The sequence below is a fragment of the Pseudophryne corroboree genome, chromosome 4 (genome assembly GCF_028390025.1).
Source record: "Pseudophryne corroboree isolate aPseCor3 chromosome 4, aPseCor3.hap2, whole genome shotgun sequence".
NCBI classification, from domain to species: domain Eukaryota; kingdom Metazoa; phylum Chordata; class Amphibia; order Anura; family Myobatrachidae; genus Pseudophryne; species Pseudophryne corroboree.
In genome coordinates, this window is record NC_086447.1 from 268,619,448 (window position 1) to 268,646,321 (window position 26,874).

The 26,874-nt window shown below is 47.1% G+C and overlaps 1 protein-coding gene across 1 annotated transcript in view; it reads left to right on the forward strand.

Annotated features, from left to right (window-relative positions):
• Positions 1 to 13,105: 13,105 nt before the first annotated feature.
• LOC134910889 (vomeronasal type-2 receptor 1-like) overlaps positions 13,106 to 26,874 on the forward strand; it is a 194,946-nt gene continuing 181,177 nt past the window's right edge. The window contains exons 1-2 of the mRNA XM_063919277.1: positions 13,106 to 13,175; positions 13,275 to 13,425. Coding sequence (XP_063775347.1) covers positions 13,106 to 13,175; positions 13,275 to 13,425 — 221 coding nt within the window. The remainder of the gene's footprint in view (positions 13,176 to 13,274; positions 13,426 to 26,874) is intronic.

Here is a 26,874-nt window from a genome sequence, read left to right on the forward strand (position 1 = left end):
GTTGCAGATGTCTGGGAATTGCTGGTCACAGGGGAATTGCTGGTCACAGGGGAATTGCTGGTCATGGGACTTTATCAGGTTAAGTGTGGGAAATAAGTGCAATTTTAAGAAACTACAAATGTTCTAACTCTTAAACCCCTGCATACGCAAATGGAAAAAATAAGAGAAGAGGGTATAGAAGCAATCTATTTAGTCCTTTTCCCACATGCAAATGAATTGCATGGCTGGTCATGATTGTACAGTGAGATTTTTGAGAGTAGCACAAAAAGAAGAGCAGTAGGGAAAACATATTAAGTCATCAGTGGATTCTTCTGTTAAATGAGGGTAAAATAAATATGAAAATGTGTTTGGACTACTAAGGTAATTTTAACCAGCATGTCTGAGGGCTTTTCCAGTATGTACCTGTATTCAATGTTATACAGAGGACACTAATTAGAAACTGGTGTGGATCATTAGATCGACAGTGTCTTGGTCGACCACTATAGGTCGACAGTCACTAGGTCGACAGGGTTTCTAGGTCAAAAGGTCGACATGAGTTTTTCATGTTTTTTTGGTGTTGTTTTCTCCGTGCAGTGACCGGGAAGGCCAATTAGTGCACCGTGTTCCCTCGCGTGGCTCGCTTTGCTCGCCATGCTTCGGGCAAGGTTACTATTCCCAATCGTAGTCCGCGTGGATTGTTAAGTATGAAAAAGTTCTAAAAAAGAATTTGTAAAAAAAACAACTCATGTCGACCTTTTGACCTGTCGACCTAGTGACTGTCGACCTATAGTGGTCGACCTAGACACTGACTATCTTCAGACCGGATCCCTTAGAAACACGTATGACTTGTGCCTTATTTGGTTAGTGGAATGGTTGGGTTAAGAAGTTGTTCATGAAATAGTGTTTAATTTGAGGGGAAAGTTAAAAGGTGCTGGGCATAATTGCTAGAAGGCTGTGTTATGTAATAGGGATATCCTGTCACAGATGTTTCATGCTTATCATGGAGAAATATACAAGCTCTTGCTTCGTTGAACTGCTCTGGTTCTCGAATGTACAGGATGCTATTTATGGTTTGTAGACAATAGAAGTGCAGCCTCTACATGCATCCAAAATTGCTCACCTTCTTGTGCCTTATACTCCACTCTGCTTTGTAATGTGCCTGTGGCACATTTTGTAAGAGTTCCACAAGTAACAGTCGCCATCCACTTGATATGTTAAAAACTACAATTTAAGGGGCATAGATTTAATACCTTAATATATATTTACTGTTTTTAATGTAAATCTGAATTTATTGTTAAACCTCTTCATAAGTGTGTGACTGTTTAGTGTAGATGTTCTGTTGTCGGAACTGCAAAAGTATAGTCTCTTCTCTCGTTCTCTAGAAATGGCTCATCACTTTTCACTGTGCTACAGACATTGGGTACAAGGCATCCTCAATAATAAAGGATTTAGTGCCTGTTGACTAGACCCCAGGCACTTGAATGAACGGAAGAAAAGCAGTGTTAAAGAAAGAGGATCGATATGCGTGACAATACTGACGGCATCCCGATGGTCACGATCCCGACAGGAGCAATGTTACTGTTCTAACCCCCACCCCCATAACCCTAATCCTCCCTTACCGCAGCCTAACCCTAACGCTAGAGTGCCAAAACCTCACCCCCTCCTCTGCAGCCTAACCCTCCTTGCTTAGTGCCTAAAACTAACCCCCTCCCCCCTGGTGGTGCCTAACACTTTCCGCCCCCTCTTACAGCCTATCTCGTTCCCATCCGGGAGGGGGGGGGCAATACTGATGCCGGCATCCCGATGGTCATGATCCTGACGGGCAAGGTAAGTATCCTACCCCCCAAACCCCTAACCCTAATCCTCTCCTAACCGCATCCTAATCCCTTAGTGCCTAAACCTAACCACTCCCCTTCGGCAGCCTATCTCTAACCCTTGTTGCTTAGTGCCTACAACAAACCTTCTGGTAGGGGGGGGGGGGGGGGTTAGCGTGGGAGCAGCTCTAACCCTTACCACCCCCTTCTGCAGCTTAACCATCACCCATCGCGCCCACTCCCTTTCCACAGCCAGATCCTAGCCCTCCCGGTTATACTTACCTTCAAGATTCCTGTGTTGGGATGTTGACCTGTTTGGGATTCCGTTGTCTGTATTCTGACGGATGTCTGTATTCTGACTGCCGGGATCTTGAACGTATGCAAAAGAAAGAGAGAGCGCTATTCTAGACAGTAGACCTGTGCACACAAGGTAACTTACAAAGGCACAACACAGAATCCTCTTTGCTAGTGCTGTACATCTCTATTAGCGCAAATATGCATAGTTAACAGATGAAGATAGGTGTTGAGTGGGGCTGTTCACGTGCGCTAGTTTGATTTTATAACTTCACAAACAAAGAACACTTTTCAGGCTATATATATATATATATATATATATATATATATATATATATATAATATGGCGTGCGCGGAAGGCGGCACTCAAGCAGACTCATACAAGTGCAAGTAGCGTGGACATTTAATTGACCAAAGTGGCCGACATGTTTCGGGGTGGGTCCCCCGTCCTCAGGGCCAAACAGCAGTGTAGCCCTGCTGTTTGGCCCTGAGGACGGGGGACCCACCCCGAAACATGTTCACCAAATTCACCATACGAGTCTTCTAAACAATTACGAGTTGATAATGCTGGTCCCAATCGTCTCTCAGGATGATTGGGAATTGTATTGTTTTTATTTATTAAATTGTGATTTGGAAACCTATTCCTGGTATGCCTTACTGCAGGGGTGGGGAACCTTTTTTCTACCGAGGGCCATTTGGATATTTATAAAATCCTTCGGGGGCCATACAAAAATTCTCAACTTAAAAAATTACCCTGTGGCCAGTTAAAATGGGACGTGATACACATATGCCCCCAATAGTGCGGTGCCAGATCCACAATTGCCCCCACAGTGCCAGGTATACAAATGCCCCCACAGTGCCAGGTATACAAATGCCCCCACAGTGCCAGGTATACAAATGCCCCCCCAAGGTGCCAGGTATACAGATGCCCCCACGGTGCCAGGTATACAGATGTCCCCACAGTGCCAGGTATACAGATGCCCCCACAGTGCCAGGTATACAGATGCCCCCACAGTGCCAGGTATACAGATGCCCCCACAGTGCCAGGTATACAGATGCCCCTCACAGTGCCAGGTATACAAATGCCCCTCACAGTGCCAGGTATACAAATGCCCCTCACAGTGCCAGGTATACAAATGCCCCTCACAGTGCCAGGTATACAAATGCCCCTCACAGTGCCAGGTATACAGATGCCCCCACAGTGCCAGGTATACAAATGCCCCTCACAGTGCCAGGTATACAAATGCCCCTCACAGTGCCAGGTATACAAATGCCCCTCACAGTGCCAGGTATACAAATGCCCCTCACAGTGCCAGGTATACAAATGCCCCCCACAGTGCCAGGTATACAAATGCCCCCCACAGTGCCAGGTATACAAATGCCCCCCACAGTGCCAGGTATACAAATGCCCCCCACAGTGCCAGGTATACAAATGCCCCCCACAGTACCAGGTATACAAATGCCCCCCACAGTGCCAGGTATACAAATGCCCCTCACAGTGACAGGTATACAGATGTCCCCACAGTGCCAGGTATACAGATGCCCCCACAGTGCCAGGTATACAGATGCCCTCCCCTCCCCCCTCCGTGCTTCTTACCGTGCTCCTTTCGGCGGGACACGGAGGAGAGCGCGGATATGTTGGGCGGCGGCGTGTAGGACTTGAAACCAGCCGCCGGTTTGAGAGCCAATCAGAGCTCGCGGACCGGCAGCCGCGGCTCCTGATTGGCTGCCGGTCCGCGAGCTCTGATTGGCTCACGGACCGGCGGCTGGTTTGAAGTACTACACGCCGCCGCTCCCACCCGACAGCCGCGCTCTCCTCCCTGTTCTGACAGCTGAGACACGCTGCCGCCAGACTGAGCGGCAGCGTGTCTCACTGACACAAGCTGGTGGGCCGGACCAAACTGCTTCGCGGGCCGTATACGGCCCGCGGGCCGGAGGTTCCCCACCCCTGCCTTACTGCAATGCATTACAACTATTATGACTGCATTATTGTCTGCAAACTTTGTAGACCATTTAGGGTGAGATTCAAATGACATATCACGCCCAATTTCCTTTCTAAAATGATCTCCGTGATTGCGCATATTGCGTCCATAGTGATTAGGTTTAGCTGTATAAAGGGTTGGGTGCCTCCCTTCTTAGTGGGTAGCGAGCTGAAATAATGATACCACGCCCTTGAGGGCAGAAACAGAACGGGTGTGAAAAGGGGTGAAAAGAATTGAATCTCCCCCTTATTCTGGAAAGAGTTTACATCTCCCAGAATTAGAATCTTGTTGGTGGATTAATCAGTATTACACTATTGGAGTTTTCTCTATCGTCCTAGTGGATGCTGGGGTTCCTGAAAGGACCATGGGGAATAGCGGCTCCGCAGGAGACAGGGCACAAAAGTAAAGCTTTCCGATCAGGTGGTGTGCACTGGCTCCTCCCCCTATGACCCTCCTCCAAGCCAGTTAGATTTTTGTGCCCGGCCGAGAAGGGTGCAATCTAGGTGGCTCTCCTAAAGAGCTGCTTAGAAAAGTTTAGCTTAGGTTTTTTATTTTACAGTGAGTCCTGCTGGCAACAGGATCACTGCAACGAGGGACTTAGGGGAGAAGAAGTGAACTCACCTGCGTGCAGGATGGATTGGCTTCTTGGCTACTGGACATCAGCTCCAGAGGGACGATCACAGGTACAGCCTGGATGGTCACCGGAGCCTTGCCGCCGGCCCCCTTGCAGATGCTGAAGTAAGAAGAGGTCCAGAATCGGCGGCAGAAGACTCCTCAGTCTTCTAAAGGTAGCGCACAGCACTGCAGCTGTGCGCCATTTTCCTCTCAGCACACTTCACACGGCAGTCACTGAGGGTGCAGGGCGCTGGGAGGGGGGCGCCCTGGGAGGCAAATGAATACCTATTTTGGCTAAAAATACCTCGCATATAGCCTCAGGAGGCTATATGGAGATATTTAACCCCTGCCAGAATCCGTTAAGAGCGGGAGACGAGGCCGCCGAAAAAGGGGCGGGGCCTATCTCCTCAGCACACAGCGCCATTTTCCCTCACAGAAAGGCTGGAGGGAAGGCTCCCAGGCTCTCCCCTGCACTGCACTACAGAAACAGGGTTAAAACAGAGAGGGGGGGCACTAATTTGGCGTTAGAAATATATAAAAAAGATGCTATAAGGGAAAACACTTATATAAGGTTGTCCCTATATAATTATAGCGTTTTTGGTGTGTGCTGGTAAACTCTCCCTCTGTCTCTCCAAAGGGCTAGTGGGTCCTGTCCTCTATCAGAGCATTCCCTGTGTGTGTGCTGTGTGTCGGTACGTGTGTCGACATGTATGAGGACGATGTTGGTGAGGAGGCGGAGCAATTGCCTGTAATGGTGATGTCACTCTCTAGGGAGTCGACACCGGAATGGATGGCTTATTTAGGGAATTACGTGATAATGTCAACACGCTGCAAGGTCGGTTGACGACATGAGACGGCCGACAAACAATTAGTACCGGTCCAGACGTCTCAAAAACACCGTCAGGGGTTTTAAAACGCCCGTTTACCTTAGTCGGTCGACACAGACACAGACAGGGACACTGAATCCAGTGTCGACGGTGAATAAACAAACGTATTCCTTATTAGGGCCACACGTTAAAGGCAATGAAGGAGGTGTTTCATATTTCTGATACTACAAGTACCACAAAAGAGGGTATTATGTGGGATGTGAAAAAACTACCGTAGTTTTTCCTGAATCAGATAAATTAAATAAAGTGTGTGATGATGCGTGGGTTCCCCCCGATAGAAAATTATGGGCGGTATACCCTTTCCCGCCAGAAGTTAGGGCGCGTTGGGAAACACCCCTTAGGGTGGATAAGGCGCTCACACGCTTATCAAAACAAGTGGCGGTACCGTCTATAGATAGGGCCGTCCTCAAGGACCAGCTGACAGGAGGCTGGAAAATATCATAAAAAGTATATACACACATACTGGTGTTATACTGCGACCAGCGATCGCCTCAGCCTGGATGTGCAGAGCTGGGGTGGCTTGGTCGGATTCCCTGACTAAAAATATTGATACCCTTGACAGGGACAGTATTTTATTGACTATAGAGCATTTAAAGGATGCATTTCTATATATGCGAGATGCACAGAGGGATATTTGCACTCTGGCATCAAGAGTAAATGCGATGTCCATATCTGCCAGAAGATGTTATGGACACGACAGTAGTCAGGTGATGCAGATTCCAAACGGCACAAAGGTGTATTGCCGTATAAAGGAAGAGGAGTTATTTGGGGTCGGTCCATCGGACCTGGTGGCCACGGCAACTGCTGGAAAATCCGCCGTTTTTACCCTAAGTCACATCTCTGCAGAAAAAGACACCGTCTTTTCAGCCTCAGTCCTTTCGTCCCTATAAGATCATAGCTGCCCAGGGATAGAGGAAAGGGAAGAAGACTGCAGCAGGCAGCCCATTCCCAGGAACAGAAGCGTTCCACCGCTTCTGACAAGTTCTCAGCATGGCGCTGAGACCGTACAGGACCCCTGGATCCTACAAGTAGTATCCCAGGGGTACAGATTGGAATGTCGAGACGTTTCCCCTTCGCAGGCTCCTGAAGTCTGCTTTACCAAGGTCTCCCTCCGACAAGGAGGCAGTATGGAAAAAATTCACAAGCTGTATTCCCAGCAGGTGATAATTAAATTACCCCTCCTACTACAAGAAAAGGGGTATTATTCCACACTATATTGTGGTACTGAAGCCAGAAGGCTAGGTGAGACTTATTCTAAAAATTTTTTTGAACACTTACAAAGGTTCAAATCAAGATGGAGTCACTCAGAGCAGTGATAACGAACCAGGAAGAAGGGGACTATATAGTGTCCCGGGACATCAGGGATGCTTACCTCTATGTCCCAAATTTGCCCTTCTCACTAAGGGTACCTCAGGTTCGTGGTGCAGAACTGTCACTATCAGTTTCAGACGCTGCCGTTTGGATTGTCCACGGCACCCCGGGTCTTTACCAAGGTAATGGCCGAAATGATGATTCTTCTTCGAAGAAAAGGCGTCTTAATTATCCCTTACTTGGACGATCTCCTGATAAGGGCAAAGTCCAGGGAACAGTTGGAGGTCGGAGTAGCACTATCTCGGATACTGCTACAACAGCACGGGTGGATTCTAAATATTCCAAAATCGCAGCTGATCCCGACGACACGTCTGCTGTGCCTAGGGATGATTCTGGACACAGTCCAGAAAAAGGTGTTTCTCCCGGAAGAGAAAGCCAGGGAGTTATCCGAGCTAGTCAGGAACCTCCTAAAAACAGTGCATCATTGCACAAGGGTCCTGGTAAAAATGGTGGCTTCCTACGAAGCAATTCCATTCGGCAGATTTCACGCAAGAACTTTTCAGTGGGATCTGCTGGACAAATGGTCCGGATCGCATCTTCAGATGCATCAGCGGATAACCCTATATCCAAGGACAAGGGTGTCTCTCCTGTGGTGGTTATAGAGTGCTCATCTTCTAGAGGGCCGCAGATTCGGCATTCAGGATTGGATGCTGGTGACCACGGAGCCCAGCCCGAGAGGCTGGGGAGCAGTCACACAAGGACAAAATTTCCAGGGAGTGTGATCAAGTCTGGAGACTTTTCTCCACATAAATATACTGGAGCTAAGGGTAAATTTATAATGCTCTAAGCTTAGCAAGACCTCTGCTTCAAGGTCAGCCGGTATTGATCCAGTGGGAAAAACATCACGGCAGTCGCCCACGTAAACAGACAGGGCGACACAAGAAGCAGGAGGGCAATGGCAAAAACTGCAAGGACTTTTCGCTGGGCGGAAAATCATGTGATAGCACTGTCAGCAGTGTTTCATCCCGGGAATGGAAACTGGGAAGCAGACTTCCTCAGCAGGCACGACCTCCACCCGGGAGAGTGGAAGTTTTTTCCACATGATTGTAAACCGTTGGGAAATACCAAAGGTGGACATGATGGCGTCCCGTCTGAACAAAAAACGGGACAGGTATTGCGCCAGGTCATGAGACCCTCAGGCAATAGCTGTGGACGTTCTGGTAACACCGTGGGTGTACCAGTCGGTGTATGTGTTCCCTCCTCTGCTTCTCATACCTAAGGTGCTGAGAATTATAAGACGTAGAGGAGTAAGAACTATACTCATGGCTCCGGATTGGCCAAGAAGGACTTGGTACCCGGAACTTCAAGAGATGCTTACAGAGGTCTTATGGCCTCTGCCGCTAAGAAGGGACTTGCTTCAGCAAGTACCATGTCTGTTCCAAGACTTACCGCAGCTGCGTTTGTCGGCATGGCGGTGGAAAGCCGGATCCTAAGGGAAAAAGGCATTCCGGAAGAGGTCATTCCTACCCTGGTCAAAGCCAGAAAGGAGGTGACCGCACAACATTATCACCACATGTGGCGAAAATATGTTGCGTGGTGTGAGGCCAGGAAGGCCCCACAAAGAAATTTCAACTCGGTCATTTCCTGCAAACAGGAGTGTCTATGGGCCTCAAATTGGGGTCCATTAAGGTTCAAATTTCGGCCCTGTCGATTTTCTTCCAGAAAGAATTGGCTTCAGTTCCTGAAGTCCAGAAGTTTGTCAAGGGAGTATTGCATATACAACCCCCTTTTGTGCCTCCAGTGGCACTGTGGGATCTCAACGTAGTTCTGGGATTCCTCAAATCACATTGGTTTAAAACCAGTCAAATCTGTGGATTTGAAGCATCTCACATGAAAAGTGACCATGCTCTTGGCCCTGGCCTGGACCAGGCGAGTGTCAAATTGGTGGTTTTTTCTCAAAAAAGCCCATATCTGTTTGTCCATTCGGACAGGGCAGAGCTGCGGACTCGTCCCCAGTTCTCTCCCTAAGGTGGTGTCAGTGTTTCACCTGAACCAGCTTATTGTGGTGCCTTGCACCTACTAGGGACTTGGAGGACTCCAAGTTGCTAGATGTTGTCAGGGCCCTGAAAATATGTTCCAGGACGGCTGGAGTCAGGAAAACTGACTTGCTGTTATCCTGTATGCACCCAACAAACTGGGTGCTCTTGCTTCTAAGCAGACTATTGCTTGTTGGATGTGTAATACAATTCAGCTTGCACAGTCTGTGGCAGGCCTGCCACAGCCAAAATATGTAAATGCCCATTCCACAAGGAAGGTGGGCTCATCTTGGGCGGCTGCCCGAGGGGTCTCGGCTTTACAACTTTGCCGAGCAGCTACTTGGTCAGGGGCAAACACGTTTGCTAAATTCTACAAATTTGATACCCTGGCTAAGGAGGACCTGGAGTTCTCTCATTCGGTGCTGCAGAGTCATCCGCACTCTCCCGCCCGTTTGGGAGCTTTGGTATAATCCCCATGGTCCTTTCAGGAACCCCAGCATCCACTAGGACGATAGAGAAAATAAGAATTTACTTACCGATAATTCTATTTCTCGGAGTCCGTAGTGGATGCTGGGCGCCCATCCCAAGTGCGGATTATCTGCAATACTTGTACATAGTTACAAAAATCGGGTTATTATTGTTGTGAGCCATCTTTTCAGAGGCTCCGCTGTTATCATACTGTTAACTGGGTTTAGATCACAAGTTGTACGGTGTGATTGGTGTGGCTGGTATGAGTCTTACCCGGGATTCAAAATTCCTCCCTTCTTGTGTACGCTCGTCCGGGCACAGTACCTAACTGGCTTGGAGGAGGGTCATAGGGGGAGGAGCCAGTGCACACCACCTGATCGGAAAGCTTTACTTTTGTGCCCTGTCTCCTGCGGAGCCGCTATTCCCCATGGTCCTTTCAGGAACCCCAGCATCCACTACGGACTCCGAGAAATAGAATTATCGGTAAGTAAATTCTTATTTTTTTTCTTTCTTTATATGCCATATTGAGTTAATACCCAAGAACAACGTTTGAGGGACGATTGGGACCAGCATTATCATCTCATAATTGCTTAGAAGACTCGTATGGTGAATTTGGTGAACATTTATATATAGCACCTGAAAACAGTGTTCTTTATGAAGTATTGGTTGGAGGTCAAAGGTGATACCTCATTCACTGAGGACGGGCTGCTTAGATGGGTGTGGTTCATTAGATCGACATGTATTAGGTCGACATACAGATGGGTCCACATTTATCTTGACCTTTAATAGGGTTAACTGAGACTGGCTAGTCGGACTTAATCCCCTGTTGTAATGACTTAATCCCCTGCTGTATTGTTCTCTGTATTGTATTGCAGTTAAAAACAATAGATGAAGGGTTTATGCTAATAAGTCATGTTGTGCCTAGGCGCAGAAAACTAGTCAAGATAACCGTGGAACCCATCTGTACATTGGGTCGACCACTGAAGGTTGACATGCATTAGGTCAACATGGTCGTTAGGTCGACCTGTCCAAGGTCGACATGAGTTTTTGACTGTTTTTGGTGTCGTTTTCTTCGTAAAGTGACTGGGAACCCCAATTAGTGCACCGCGTCCCCCTTGCTTTGGGCAGGTTACCTTTCCCAATTGTAGTCCACATGGATCATTAAGTATGAATAAAAATTGTGAAAAACTCATGTCGGCCTTTTTGCATGTCAACCTAGTGACCATGTCGACCTAATGCATGTCAACCTTCAGTGGTCGACCAATCTATGTCAACCTAATGCTTGTCGACCTAACGACCGCCTCCCGCTTATATATACGCGCATTGGGTTAGTACTAATCCTTTTTTGTACAAATATTTGGTTTTATAACTTATTGAAATGAAATAAAGGAATGGAGAGACCACAAATTTAGTGGCTTTTCTTGGTGAATTGACAGTTGAAGCCCATATCCATTATGCTACATGTTTGTGATGTTCAGGCCTCGTCTTTTACATTTAATTGGACAGATCTTGCGCTTTCCAGCTGTGCATCAGAGGTTAAGTACATTTCTAGGTGTACATTTGCAATGTAAAATAAAGCTTTTGACAAAAGTGCTGCCTATAATACGGACAGTCACAATATCTCTTCATGCACTCGTCAATAATTTAAGCCAAATATAGCTGGGACATCATACCCGTTCACATAATGAGTAAAGATAATTTCTTCCAGCACCCCAAGGTTTACATGAATGCTCCTCAGTGGTTATAATAGAAATGAATCCGCTATTGTTTGTCTTTTTGCTTAATTAGGTATTTCCAGGTTTTGTAGCATAAGGGATGTGTAGAGACAATTGCACTGTGCATAATAATCCAGGTGATGACTTTTCTAATTCCTTTCTCGCTGCATTAGATCGGTTACAGAGAGTCTTATCATTTCCATAAGGGAAAACTACAGTTCCTGCTCATTAGAGTACATAATATGTCCAGGCAATGATTTCAGCTAAATTAAAAGCAATCTCTTGAGGACATTTTAGGTGTCTGTCCTAATTTGTTGTGTTAAGCATCAAATTCAATTGCTTGAATCGCTAGAACAGAGCTCACGTGTACATACCTACAGGTATATGTATAAAACGTACAATTCTGCTCATCACCCGCCAAATACAAGAGTAGGCTTGGGTACAGCACTTCATAATTTATCCCATAGCACTTCTATGAGAACAAAATATAAATATTTTATCATGTAGTTACCAACTACTTTATTTTAATATGCGAAGTACGTTGAGATTAATTATTTTTGGAATATTTTATAGGAGTATTTTTGCTTTTAACCTTAAATGTGGATTTGTCATGTTATGACATTATAGATTTATATATCCAATAATTATATGGGCAGTTCTAATGCAAACAGTCTTGGAGATCACATTGGGTGCAATGAGTTATTAGTATATTTTGAAGGGTTGTTTTAAGTCTGCCATTAGAATCTTAGCTATTGTTATGCTTCGTCAATCTCTAATACAATTTTTCTTAAACTGTGTGCCGTGGCAGGCTGGGGTGCCTTAGATTTATGGTCAATGTAATAGGCAAAATCATTGCTTGTGGCTGTTAATCATAAAATATGTGGACAAACAGAAGCGAATCCTGTCCCTCACCACATAACTGACCCTAAGGATGACACACAAACACAATTTCATTAATTTAATATATTTTTTTCTATATTTCTCAATAAGAAACTTTTGGTTTTGGGGTGCCGTGAAAACAATTCTGATACTCTAGGGCGCCGTGATTCAAAAAACTTTGAGAACCACTGCTCTAATACTATATTAATTGTAGACATCAAAAGTATTTTATTTAGCTGACGAATGCAAATGCTATTTATTCAAACCTGTAGGTCCACAGATTGGCTGCCTGAGGAGAAAACTTGAAATTGTATTGGAAGCTGCAACCACTTTATAGCACGAGCGTTAAAGGGTGATTCCCCAAATGTTTTTCCATTCAAATAAAGATTATACTTATTTTTAATATTTTTCTTTCACCTTGGCTCTTGTATTAGCATATTGATTAATTTTGCCTTAATATTAAATAAAAAAAGAAAATGTAACCTATTAGATTTTAACAATTTGAGTGAAAATATTTTTTGGCTTTATTTGAAGAGAATTTTCTTTGCAACCAGGCCAAACAAAAACTATTGCTATAAAAACTGAATTCCATATTTATTTTCACTGTTATTGTAAAATTGTTCTGAATGTTAAATACCATTGTTTATAAAGAATGTTAATTTTGGTATACAAACGTTAACTGGATTTAAATAAGCCTTTGGAATAATGTGTAATGAGTTAAGTTGGGCAAAAAATGCGATCTGATCCAATTAACAGAAAAAAATCAATATTGTACATTTTCATATCTTTATTGAAAGCGTTGATGTAACAAACTTGGTAAAAATTTAGATCTGATATTCTGGTATCAAATCATAAACCAGTTTCTTGTCCGTCTATCAATCTTGCAGATTCACATTTTTTTATTTTTTTTGCTTTGTGGTGTTTTTGTATCTTATTTCCTTCATCATATTTTGCAGACCTCTTAAAAAAAATAAAATAAAAATAAATTGGATAATAGTGATATTTTAAACTAATTGCATTCATGAATTACCATCACACATGTCTTTAGTCTTCTAATCAGTCATTCAGCTTATTCAAATGGAATAAAGTAGTCTGTTTGGTATCCTCATGTGTACCGCACGGAACATGGATGAGAGAAAGCAAAGAAGAGACTTGTCTGAGGAGATCAGAAACAAACAAAAATATAGACAAGCATGTAAAATGTTTAAGACAATACGACCATCTCTAAGCAGCTTGCTGGTCCTGTGACTATAGTCACAAATTTTTAAGAAGTTTAAAGTCCATGGAATTATAGCCAACATCACTGGATGCAATCACCATGAAGGATCAGACAAAATGAAGAATAAGGCCCTGCTCAAGTCTTTGTTTTCCTCTGCTGGTGCTGCTCTTCATCCCATTCGTCTGACAAAGGCATGTCCACTTTCACAAAGGAGCCTTCAGGGGCCGTGAGTCAGAAATTATTTGCTGACCTGGCCCCAAGCCAGCAGAGAAACAATATATGATGTTCAGAGGGCCCAGACTCATTCTTATGTCATAGGGGCCCAGTTGCTCAGATTCTGAGATGTCTGGCATCAGTCCGTTCCAGACCTTTGGGTGAGTGGCATAATGCTGCATGGATCCCATGCCCAGGATTTGTCCTAACAGACAATCATTTTTGGATACAGTGCATACTCTTTGGATTCCAGAATTATTTTTCCGGTTCCTCTATGCTAACCAGGGTCTTACTGTAACCTCTTCCTGCTTGGCAAGGTGGACAGGTCCCTCCGTCTAATCTGGAAAGTGAAGTAGCTGAATTCCCATCTCTTTCTTGCAAGTTGGAAGTTGACTGTTTGCGTCAGCTCAATGGATGGTGGGGAATTTCTTGTGTCAATCGATATAGAGGATGCGTATCTTCCTGTTTCTGTAGGAAAATCAACTCCCCTGTATTGACCCCAGGTCAGACCTCATTACTTCAGAGTATGGTTTTCCTGGGCCTCTTGTTCGACTGTCGATGTCCAATTTAAATTCCACCAGTCATGGGTGAGGTCACTTCTTCAGCTGCATCCCTTTCTGTTCTCTGGAGTATGCAACTTCAAGGGAAAGTGGTGACATCTATCAAAATGGTTTCATTTTACAAGTTTCATACAGTACCTGGACTCAAAAAGTTCAGATCTTACATTGGGGGTCATTCCGAGTTGATCGTAGATGTGCTAAATTTAGCACAGCTACGATCATTCACACTGACATGCGGGGGGTCATCTGTCAAAATGGTATAATTTTACAAGTTTCATACAGTACCTGGGCTCAAAAAGGTCAGATCGTACATTGGGGGTCATTCCGAGCTGATCGTAGATGAGCTAAATTTAGCACAGCTACGATCATTCACGCTGACATGTGGGGGGACGCCCAGCACAGGGCTAGTCCGCTCCGTGTGTCAGTGCTGCCCCCCCCCCAGCAGAAGTGCAAAGGTATTGCGCAGCGGCGATGCCTTTGCACTTCAAGAGTAGCACCTGACCAGCGCAGCTTTAGCGTTCTGGCCGGGAGCTACTCATCGCTCCCCGGCCCGCAGCGGGCCGCCCCCCCCCCCCAACAGTCCAGTCACGCCTGCGTTGGCCGGACCACGCCCCCTAAATGGCGACTTAACGCCGCCATCCAGCCCCCTCCCGTCCAGCGACCGCCTCTGCCTCAGAGGCGTTCGCTAGGCAATGATGGCTGGCATGCGCCGGAGTACTGCGGCGCCGGCACATGAGCAGTTCCGACCTGATTGCTGCGCTGCGAGAAACTGCAGCGAGCGATCGAGTCGGAATGACCCCCATTGACGGTCCAGAACAGTATCCTGTCTGGACAGGCAGCTCTTCAGGCTGTCCCTTGCAATGCTCCAGTCACTTCTGCAGTAGCTTCATACCCTGAACCTATTCAAGGTGTCCCCATTCTATGTTTTATATTTGGTGCTGTTCACAACAGATGTTAAAACAGGGAAACGGCTGCGCATACACCTTTGAAAAAGTCACGTGATACGTGACGAAACGTGTTAGGACCCCGCCTCATCATCCACCTTGATCCAGGTATCTACACCAGCAGCTCTCTGCCAAGATCCAACGGACTTTCATACCGGCACTTCGGTTCCCGCAAGCCGCACACACCAGCACGCGGCTCCTATCAGCTACATCCGTCTCACGTACTACATCAGCCCGGCGGCTTTTACCATCTCCTTGCTGCATAGCACGAGTGGGCAACGCAGGATCAAGAACCGGGGACGCCCGGTCTCGGACCAGCCCACAGGAGAGGTATACATTACAGCAACACAGCTTTGTGACGGGCACATTGTGCACTATTTGGGACCGTTTTTCATTTATCATCTATACAAATGAATCCACAAGTGAAAACCTTGTGAGTAATTACGGATCTTCAACAAGTCTCCTTATATAAGCTGCTCCTAAATTTCCTACGATACCTATATTCATCAAGGTGTGTTTCATTATACAGTTATACATACTACTAACTTTTAAATTACTAGTTTTATGAAAAGCATATTTTTATTCAGTATTCATGGTTAATAAATTGTGTTAATTTTTAAACAAAACGTCGGCTCCTTTCATTTTTTCCCTGATACACTGCGCAGCCGTTTCCCTGTTTTTTGCAATCTCTATTTCTCTAACGTCCTAGTGGATGCTGGGAACTCCGTAAGGACCATGGGGAATAGCGGGCTCCGAAGGAGGCTGGGCACTCTAGAAAGATTTATGACTACCTGGTGTGCACTGGCTCCTCCCACTATGACCCTCCTCCAAGCCTCAGTTAGATTTCGTGCCCGGCCGAGGTTGGATGCACACTAGGGGCTCTCCTGAGCCCTTAGAAAGAAAGTATAGATTTAGGTTTTTTATTTTCAGTGAGACCTGCTGGCAACAGGCTCACTGCAGCGAGGGACTAAGGGGAGAAGAAGCGAACTCGCCTGCTTGCAGCCGGATTGGGCTTCTTAGGCTACTGGACACCATTAGCTCCAGAGGGATCGACCGCAGGCCCAGTCCTTGGTGTTCGGTCCCGGAGCCGCGCCGCCGTCCCCCTTACAGAGCCAGAAGCAAGAAGAGGTCCGGAAAAACGGCGGCAGAAGACATCAGTCTTCACCAAGGTAGCGCACAGCACTGCAGCTGTGCGCCATTGCTCCTCATGCACACTTCACACTCCGGTCACTGAGGGTGCAGGGCGCTGGGGGGGGGGGGGCGCCCTGAGCAGCAATAAAAACACCTTGGCTGGCAAAAATACCACAATATATAGCCCCAGAGGCTATATATGTGGTAAATACCCCTGCCAGAATCCAGGAAAAAGCGGGAGAATAGGCCGCGGAAAAGGGGCGGAGCTATCTCCCTCAGACACACTGGCACCATTTCTCCTTCACAGATCCGCTGGAAGGAAGCTCCCTGGCTCTCCCCTGCAGTCTACACTTCAGAACAGGGTAAAAACAGAGAGGGGGGGGCACTAAATTTAGGCGCAATATATATATATATATATATATATATATATATATATATATATATATATATTATAAAAAGCAGCTATAGGGGACATAACTCAGTTAGTCCCTGCATTATATAGCGCTCTGGTGTGTGCTGGCATACTCTCACTCTATCCCCCCAAAGGGCTTTTGTGGGTCCTGTCCTCATTCGGAGCATTCCTTGTGTGTGCGGTGTGTCGGTACGGCTGTGTCGACATGTTTGATGAGGATAATGATGTGGAGGCGGAGCAGATGCCTTTAGAAGGGATGTCACCCCCTGCGGGGCAGACACCTGAGTGGATGGGCTTATGGAAAGTAATGAGTGCACGTATAGACTCCTTTATATAAGAAAATCGACGACATGCCAAATGTGGGACAGCCGACTTCTCAGCTCGTGCCTGCCCAGGCGTCGCATGGGTCGTCAGGGGCTCTAAAACGCCCGCTACCACAAGCAGACCCAGATGTTGACACTGATACTGACACCAGTGTCGACGACGATGAGTCTAACCTGATGCCTACTAAGGCCATTCACTGCATGATTGAGGCAATGAAAGAGGTGTGACACATTTCTGATATAAGTACAGGTACCACTAAAAAGGGTATTATGTTTGGAGAGAAAAAACTACCTGTAGTTTTTCCCCCATCAGATGAATTAAATGAAGTGTGTGAAGGACTCGCCAGTGGACAGGAGATGCAGATTCAAAAAAGCACATGGAAGTGTTACCATATAAGGGTGAGGAATTATTTGGGGATGGTCTCTCGGACCTAGTTTCCACAGCAACGTCTGGGAAGTCAGCATTTTTACCCCATGTCCCCTCACAGCCTAAGAAGGCGCCATTTTATCAGGTTCAGTCCTTTCGGACCCAGAAAAACAGGCGTGGAAAAGGCGGGTCCTTTCTGTCCAGAGGTAGGGGAAAAAGGCTGCAACAAACAGCAGGTTCCCAGGAGCAAAAGTCCTCCCCCGCTTCTTCTTCCAAGTCCGCCGCATGACGGTGGGGCTCCACAGGCGGAGCCAGGTACGGTGGGGGGCCGCCTCAAGAATTTCAGCGATCAGTGGGCTCGCTCACAGGTGGATCCCTGGATCCTTCAAATAGTATCTCAGGGGTACAAACTGGAATTCGAGGCGTCTCCACCCCACCGGTTCCTAAAATCTGCCTTGCCGATTGCTCCCTCAGACAGGGAGGCGGTGCTAGCGGCAATTCACAAGCTGTATTCCCAGCAGGTGATAATCAAGGTACCCCTACTTCAACAAGGCCGGGGTTACTATTCCACACTTTGTGGTACCGAAACCGGACGGTTCGGTGAGACCCATTTTAAATTTGAAATCCTTGAACACATACATAAAAAAATTCAAGTTCAAGATGGAATCGCTCAGGGCGGTTATTGCGAGCCAGGACGAGGGGGAGTACATGGTATCCCTGGACATCAAGGATGCTTACTTGCATGTCCCCATTTACCATCCTCACCAGGAGTACCTCAGATTTGTGGTACAGGATTGCCATTACCAATTCCAGACGCTGCCGTTTGGACTGTCCACGGCACCGAGGGTATTTACCAAGGTTATGGCGGAAACGATGATACTCCTTCGAAAAAAAGGGAGTTTTAATTATCCCGTACTTGGACGATCTCCTAATAAAAGCGAGGTCCAAGGAACAGTTGTTGGTGGGAGTAGCACTATCTCAGGAGGTGCTGCACCAGCACGGCTGGATTCTGAATATCCCAAAGTCACAGCTGGTTCCGACGACACGGCTACTGTTCCTGGGTATGATTCTGGATACAGTCCAGAAAAAAGTGTTTCTCCCGGAGGAGAAAGCCAGGGAGTTGTCATCTCTAGTCAGAGACCTGAAACCAAAACAGGTATCAGTGCATCGCTGCACGCGGGTCCTGGGAAAGATGGTGGCTTCTTACGAAGCAATTCCCTTCGGCAGGTTCCATGCCAGAATCTTTCAGTGGGACCTGTTGGACCAGTGGTCCGGATCGCATCTTCAGATGCATCGCTTGATAACCCTGTCTCCAAGAACCAGGGTGTCGCTACTGTGGTGGCTGCAGAGTGCCCATCTTCTAGAGGGCCGCAGGTTCGGCATACAGGACTGGGTCCTGGTGACCACGGATGCCAGCCTTCGAGGCTGGGGAGAAGTCACACAGGGAAGAAACTTCCAAGGACTATGGTCGAGTCAGGAGACTTCCCTTCACATAAATATTCTGGAACTAAGGGCCATCTACAATGCCCTAAGTCAAGCAAAATCCCTGCTCCTACACCAGCCGGTGCTGATCCAGTCAGACAACATCACGGCAGTCGCCCATGTAAATCGACAGGGCGGCACAAGAAGCAGGATGGCGATGGCGGAAGCCACAAGAATTCTCTGATGGGCGGAGAATCATGTACTAGCACTGTCAGCAGTGTTCATTCCGGGAGTGGACAACTGGGAAGCAGACTTCCTCAGCAGACACGACCTCCACCCGGGAGAGTGGGGACTTCATCCAGAAGTCTTCCAGATGCTGGTAAACCGTTGGGAAAAACCACAGGTGGACATGATGGCGTCCCGCCTCAACAAAAAGTTAAAAAGATATTGCGCCAGGTCAAGGGACCCTCAGGCGATAGCTGTGGACGCTCTAGTGACACCGTGGGTGTACCAGTCGGTTTATGTGTTCCCTCCTCTGCCTCTCATACCAAAGGTATTGAGAATAATAAGAAAGCGAGGAGTAAACACCATTCTCGTGGTTCCGGATTGGCCAAGACGAGCGTGGTACCCGGAACTTCAAGAGATGCTCTCAGAGGACCCGTGGCCTCTACCGCTCAGACAGGACCTGCTACAGCAGGGGCCCTGTCTGTTCCAAGACTTACCGCGGCTGCGTTTGACGGCATGGCGGTTGAACACCGGATCCTAAAGGAAAAGGGTATTCCGGAAGAAGTCATTCCTACGCTTATTAAGGCCAGGAAAGATGTTACGGCAAAACATTATCACCGCATATGGCGGAAATATGTTGCATGGTGCGAGGCCAAAAAGGCCCCAACAGAGGAATTTCAACTAGGTCGATTTCTGCATTTCCTGCAAGCAGGAGTGAATATGGGCCTAAAACTAGGCTCCATTAAAGTACAGATCTCGGCTCTGTCGATTTTCTTTCAAAAAGAACTAGCTTCAGTACCTGAAGTTCAGACATTTGTGAATGGAGTGCTGCATATTCAGCCCCCATTTGTGCCTCCGGTGGCACCTTGGGATCTCAACGTGATGTTGAGTTTCTTAAAATCACATTGGTTTGAGCCACTAAAAACCGTGGATCTGAAATATCTCACGTGGAAAGTGGTCATGTTATTGGCCTTGGCTTCAGCCAGGCGAGTGTCAGAATTGGCGGCTTTATCATGTAAAAGCCCTTATCTGATTTTCCATATGGATAGGGCAGAATTGAGGACTCGTCCCCAGTTTCTCCATAAGGTGGTGTCAGCGTTTCACCTGAACCAGCCTATTGTGGTGCCTGCGGCTACTAAGGATTTGGAGGACTCCAAGTTGCTAGACGTTGTCAGGGCCCTGAAAATATGTTTCCAGGACGGCTGGAGTCAGAAAATCTGACTCGCTGTTTATCCTGTATGCACCCAACACGCTGGGTGCTCCTGCTTCTAAGCAGACTATTGCTCGTTGGATTTGTAGTACAATTCAGCTTGCACATACTGTGGCAGGCCTGCCACAGCCAAAATCTGTCAATGCCCATTCCACAAGGAAGGTGGGCTCATCTTGGGCGGCTGCCCGAGGGGTCTCGGCTTTACAACTTTGCCGAGCTGCTACTTGGTCAGGGGCAAACACGTTTGCAAAATTCTATAAATTTGATACCTTGGCTGAGGAGGACCTAGAGTTCTCTCATTCGGTGCTGCAGAGTCATCCGCACTCTCCCGCCCGTTTGGGAGCTTTGGTATAATCCCCATGGTCCTTACGGAGTTCCCAGCATCCACTAGGACGTCAGAGAAAATAAGAATTTACTCACCGGTAATTCTATTTCTCGTAGTCCGTAGTGGATGCTGGGCGCCCATCCCAAGTGCGGTTTATCTGCAATACTTGTACATAGTTATTGTTAACTAAATCGGGTTATTGTTGAGCCATCTGTTGAGAGGCTCTATTGTTTCATACTGTTAACTGTGTTTCATATCACGAGTTGTACGGTGTGATTGGTGTGGCTGGTATGAGTCTTACCCGGGATTCAAAATCCTTCCTTATTGTGTACGCTCGTCCGGGCACAGTACCTAACTGAGGCTTGGAGGAGGGTCATAGTGGGAGGAGCCAGTGCACACCAGGTAGTCATAAATCTTTCTTGAGTGCCCAGCCTCCTTCGGAGCCCGCTATTCCCCATGGTCCTTACGGAGTTCCCAGCATCCACTACGGACTACGAGAAATAGAATTACCGGTGAGTAAATTCTTATTTACTCCAGTCTTCGTTGTGCCAAAACCGGACGGGTCTGTGAGGCCAATTTTGACTCTGAAATCCTTGAATCCTTACCTGAAGATTTTCAAATTCAAGATGGAATCTTTGTGAGCAGGCCTGGAACAATAGGAATTCCTCGTGTCCCTGGATATCAAGGATGCCTACCTCCATATCCAAATTTGGCCTCCTCATCAGGCCTATCTGATGTTAGCCCTGCTGAACGATCACTACCAGTTCCAGGCATTACCCTTTGGCCTATCTACAGCTGCGAGAGTATTCACGAAGGTGATGGCGGAAATGATGTTCCAGCTCAGGGTCCAGGGGGTCAACGTGGTCCCTTACCTGGACGATCTCAAGATAAAAGCGAGTTCCAGGGAGCTCCTACTGCTCCATATAGATCGCATCTATACACCTTCTGTCACACCACGGGTGGGTCCTCCATTTACAGAAGTCCCACCTGGAGCCATCTCAGCAGCTCCTGTTTCTGGGAATGCTACTGGATACTGTAGCGCAGAAAGTGTTCCTCCCAGAGGACAAAGTGAGAACCCTCCAGGAAATGGTTCGCATGGTTCTCCGACCGACTCGAGTTTCCGTTCATCTTTGCATAAGATTATTGAGAAAGATGGTAGCCTCGTTTGAGACCATCCAGTATGGACGGTTCCATGCCAGATCCTTTCAACTGGACATCCCGAACAAGTGGTCCGGTACCCATCTTCCGATGCACCGGATGATTCAACTGTAACCACGGGCCAGGATTTCACTCCTGTGGTGGCTGCAGTCTTCCAATCTCCAGGAATTGGATCCTCACGACGAATGCGAGTCTATGAGGATGGGGGGCTGTAATCCAAGGGGTGCAGTTCCAGGGCAGGTGGTCTGCCCAAGAGGCACTTCTTCCGATCAACAACCTGGAACTTCGGGCTATCTACAATGCCCTGATTCAGGCCTCCCTTCTGCTCCGGGATCAAGCAATCCAGGTACAGTCGGACAACGCCACGCCTGTGGCGTACAGAGGGACAAAAAGCAGGGCCTGCATGCGTGAAGTATCAAGAATACGCCTCTGGGCGGAAAGAAATGCACTAGCGCTGTCCACAGTCTTCATACCGGGAGTGGACAATTGGGAAGCGGACTTCCTGAGTCGCCATGATCTCCACCCAGGGGAGTGGCGCCTACATCCCCAAGTGTTTCAACAGATCATCGACCGGTGAGGTTGCCCTCCAGATCGACATGATGGCGTCTCGCCTCAACAAGAAACTTTGCTCCTATTGCTCACGAACCAGAGACCCTTGGGCGTGCGCAATGGATGCACAGACGTCGCCTTGGCCTTACCAGCTGGTCTACATATTTCCTCCGATTCCGTTGATCCCAAAGGTGCTCAAGAGGATCCGGCATCAAGGAGTACAAGCAATTCTGCTTGCCCCGGAGAGCGTGGTACACGGATCTTCTGGACATGTCCGTCGAAGACCCTTGGCATCTACCACTCAGAAGGGATCTTCTTCAACAAGGCCCGTTCGTCTACCCAGACTTATGGGTGGCTTCGTTTGATGGCATGGAAGTTGAGCGGAACATCCTAGCTCACAAGGGACTTTCCAAAAAGCCTCACGTGGAAGACGGTGGTTTTACTGGCCCTGGCTTCTGCTAGACGTGTCTCAGATTTGGGAGTCTTATCGTATAAAAGTCCGTATTTGGTCTTTTATGAGAACAGAGCAGAGCTCCGGACTAGACAGCAGTTCCTGCCGAAGGTTGTTTCCGCATTTCATCTGAATCAACCTGTTGTGATTTTGTCCTGTTCTGACGCTTCTGCTTCTCTAGAGGCATTGGATGCTGTGCGTGCTTTGAAGATCTATGTCAAGCATACAGCTCGGATCAGAAAGACTGTTTCCTTGTTCGTGCTCTATGATGCGCAGAAGAAGAGTTGCCTTGCTTCAAAGCAATTCATTGCTTGTTGGATTTGACTTACTATCCAACAGGCCTATGTGTCAGCAGCCTTACCTGTTCCTAATCTCTAAAGGCCCACTCTACTAGATCGGTGGGCTCTTCCTGGGCAGCTGCCCATGGAGTCTCGGCCTTGCAACTATGCTAAGCCGCTACCTGGTCGGGTAAGAAGACCTGTGAAGGTCTATAAGTTTGATACTCTGGCCAAAGAGGATACCCAGTTTGGGCAGGCGGTGCTGCAGATGTCTCTGCACGTTCTGGAAGCTTTGAGATGTCCCCATCATACTAATGTGTCCCCAATATCCCTTATGGATGCTAGAGAAAATAGGATTTTACATACCTACCGGTAAATCCTTTTCTCGTAGTCCATAAGGGATATTGGGCACCCGCCTCTGTGCGGTGACTTTCTACAGGTTCTCTGTTAGGTGTTACCTGTTCAGCCATTGTGGTTTATGTTGCCAGATGTTGCTGGCCCAGTTATGTTATGGTGTGCTGGTTTATAAATTTCACCACACTTCTCGTTGTTATGTTCCTTCTCTCAAGTATGTCATTTCTACTTGCACTGTTTTACCTATAACTGCCTGTGGTAGGGGTCATAGAGGGGAGGAGCCAGCACACCCAGTGGAGGAAATGTAAAGTGCACTGGCTCCTTTGGACCCCGTCTATACCCCATCGTATTAATGTGTCTCCAATATCCCTTATGGACTACGAGAAAAGGATTTACCGGTAGGTATTTAAAATACTATTTTTTCCCTTAAAATTCTACACATAATACCCCATAATGACAACATGAAAAAAGTTTTTTTTGAGATTTGTGCAAATTTATTAACCATAAAATATTAAGAAATCACATGTACATAAGTATTCACAGCCTTTGTTCAATACTTTGTTGATGCACCTTTGGCAGCAATTACAGCCTTAAATCTTTTTGAATATGAATCCACAGCTAAAGTATTCACCCACCGTGGATTTTTACCTATTTTGTTACATTACAACCTGTAATTTTAATTTTTTTTTATCTTAATTTTATGTGCTGGATATGCACAAAATATCTACGTTGGTGAAGTGAAATGAGGAAACTTTATATAAAAAAAAAAACAATTTTTATAAATAAATATTTGAAAATTGGCATGTGCATATGTATTCACTAGAGATGAGCGCCTGAAATTTTTCGGGTTTTGTGTTTTGGTTTTGGGTTCGGTTCCGCGGCCGTGTTTTGGGTTCGAACGCGTTTTGGCAAAACCTCACCGAATTTTTTTTGTCGGATTCGGGTGTGTTTTGGATTCGGGTGTTTTTTTCAAAAAACACTAAAAAACAGCTTAAATCATAGAATTTGGGGGTCATTTTGATCCCAAAGTATTATTAACCTCAAAAACCATAATTTACACTCATTTTCAGTCTATTCTGAATACCTCACACCTCACAATATTATTTTTAGTCCTAAAATTTGCACCGAGGTCGCTGTGTGAGTAAGATAAGCGACCCTAGTGGCCGACACAAACACCGGGCCCATCTAGGAGTGGCACTGCAGTGTCACGTAGGATGTCCCTTCCAAAAAACCCTCCCCAAACAGCACATGACGCAAAGAAAAAAAGAGGCGCAATGAGGTAGCTGTGTGAGTAAGATTAGCGACCCTAGTGGCCGACACAAACACCGGGCCCATCTAGGAGTGGCACTGCAGTGTCACGCAGGATGGCCCTTCCAAAAAACCCTCCCCAAACAGCACATGACGCAAAGAAAAAAAGAGGCGCAATGAGGTAGCTGTGTGAGTAAGATTAGCGACCCTAGTGGCCGACACAAACACCGGGCCCATCTAGGAGTGGCACTGCAGTGTCACGCAGGATGTCCCTTCCAAAAAACCCTCCCCAAACAGCACATGACGCAAAGAAAAAAAGAGGCGCAATGAGGTAGCTGACTGTGTGAGTAAGATTAGCGACCCTAGTGGCCGACACAAACACCGGGCCCATCTAGGAGTGGCACTGCAGTGTCACGCAGGATGTCCCTTCCAAAAAACCCTCCCCAATCAGCACATGATGCAAAGAAAAAGAAAAGAAAAAAGAGGTGCAAGATGGAATTGTCCTTGGGCCCTCCCACCCACCCTTATGTTGTATAAACAAAACAGGACATGCACACTTTAACCAACCCATCATTTCAGTGACAGGGTCTGCCACACGACTGTGACTGATATGACGGGTTGGTTTGGACCCCCCCCAAAAAAGAAGCAATTAATCTCTCCTTGCACAAACTGGCTGTACAGAGGCAAGATGTCCACCTCATCTTCACCCTCCGATATATCACCGTGTACATCCCCCTCCTCACAGATTATCAATTCGTCCCCACTGGAATCCACCATCTCAGCTCCCTGTGTACTTTGTGGAGGCAATTGCTGCTGGTCAATGTCTCCGCGGAGGAATTGATTATAATTCATTTTAATGAACATCATCTTCTCCACATTTTCTGGATGTAACCTCGTACGCCGATTGCTGACAAGGTGAGCTTCGGCACTAAACACTCTTTCGGAGTACACACTTGTGGGAGGGCAACTTAGGTAGAATAAAGCCAGTTTGTGCAAGGGCCTCCAAATTGCCTCTTTTTCCTGCCAGTATAAGTACGGACTGTGTGACGTGCCTACTTGGATGCGGTCACTCATATAATCCTCCACCATTCTATCAATGTTGAGAGAATCATATGCAGTGACAGTAGACGACATGTCCGTAATCGTCAGGTCCTTCAGTCCGGACCAGATGTCAGCATCAGCAGTCGCTCCAGACTGCCCTGCATCACCGCCAGCGGGTGGGCTCGGAATTCTGAGCCTTTTCCTCGCACCCCCAGTTGCGGGAGAATGTGAAGGAGGAGATGTTGACAGGTCGCGTTCCGCTTGACTTGACAATTTTGTCACCAGCAGGTCTTTCAACCCCAGCAGACTTGTGTCTGCCGGAAAGAGAGATCCAAGGTAGGCTTTAAATCTAGGATCGAGCACGGTGGCCAAAATGTAGTGCTCTGATTTCAACAGATTGACCACCCGTGAATCCTTGTTAAGCGAATTAAGGGCTGCATCCACAAGTCCCACATGCCTAGCGGAATCGCTCCGTGTTAGCTCCTCCTTCAATGTCTCCAGCTTCTTCTGCAAAAGCCTGATGAGGGGAATGACCTGACTCAGGCTGGCAGTGTCTGAACTGACTTCACGTGTGGCAACTTCAAAGGGCATCAGAACCTTGCACAACGTTGAAATCATTCTCCACTGCACTTGAGACAGGTGCATTCCACCTCCTATATCGTGCTCAATTGTATAGGCTTGAATGGCCTTTTGCTGCTCCTCCAACCTCTGAAGCATATAGATGGTTGAATTCCACCTCGTTACCACTTCTTGCTTCAGATGATGGCAGGGCAGGTTCAGTAGTTTTTGGTGGTGCTCCAGTCTTCTGTACGTGGTGCCTGTACGCCGAAAGTGTCCCGCAATTTTTCTGGCCACCGACAGCATCTCTTGCACGCCCCTGTCGTTTTTTAAAAAATTCTGCACCACCAAATTCAAGGTATGTGCAAAACATGGGACGTGCTGGAATTTGCCCATATTTAATGCACACACAATATTGCTGGCGTTGTCCGATGCCACAAATCCACAGGAGAGTCCAATTGGGGTAAGCCATTCCGCGATGATCTTCCTCAGTTGCCGTAAGAGGTTTTCAGCTGTGTGCGTATTCTGGAAACCGGTGATACAAAGCGTAGCCTGCCTAGGAAAGAGTTGGCGTTTGCGAGATGCTGCTACTGGTGCCGCCGCTGCTGTTCTTGCGGCGGGAGTCCATACATCTACCCAGTGGGCTGTCACAGTCATATAGTCCTGACCCTGCCCTGCTCCACTTGTCCACATGTCCGTGGTTAAGTGGACATTGGGTACAGCTGCATTTTTTAGGACACTGGTGACTCTTTTTCTGAGGTCTGTGTACATTTTCGGTATCGCCTGCCTAGAGAAATGGAACCTAGATGGTATTTGGTACCGGGGACACAGTACCTCCAACAAGTCTCTAGTTGGCTCTGCAGTAATGATGGATACCGGAACCACGTTTCTCACCACCCAGGATGC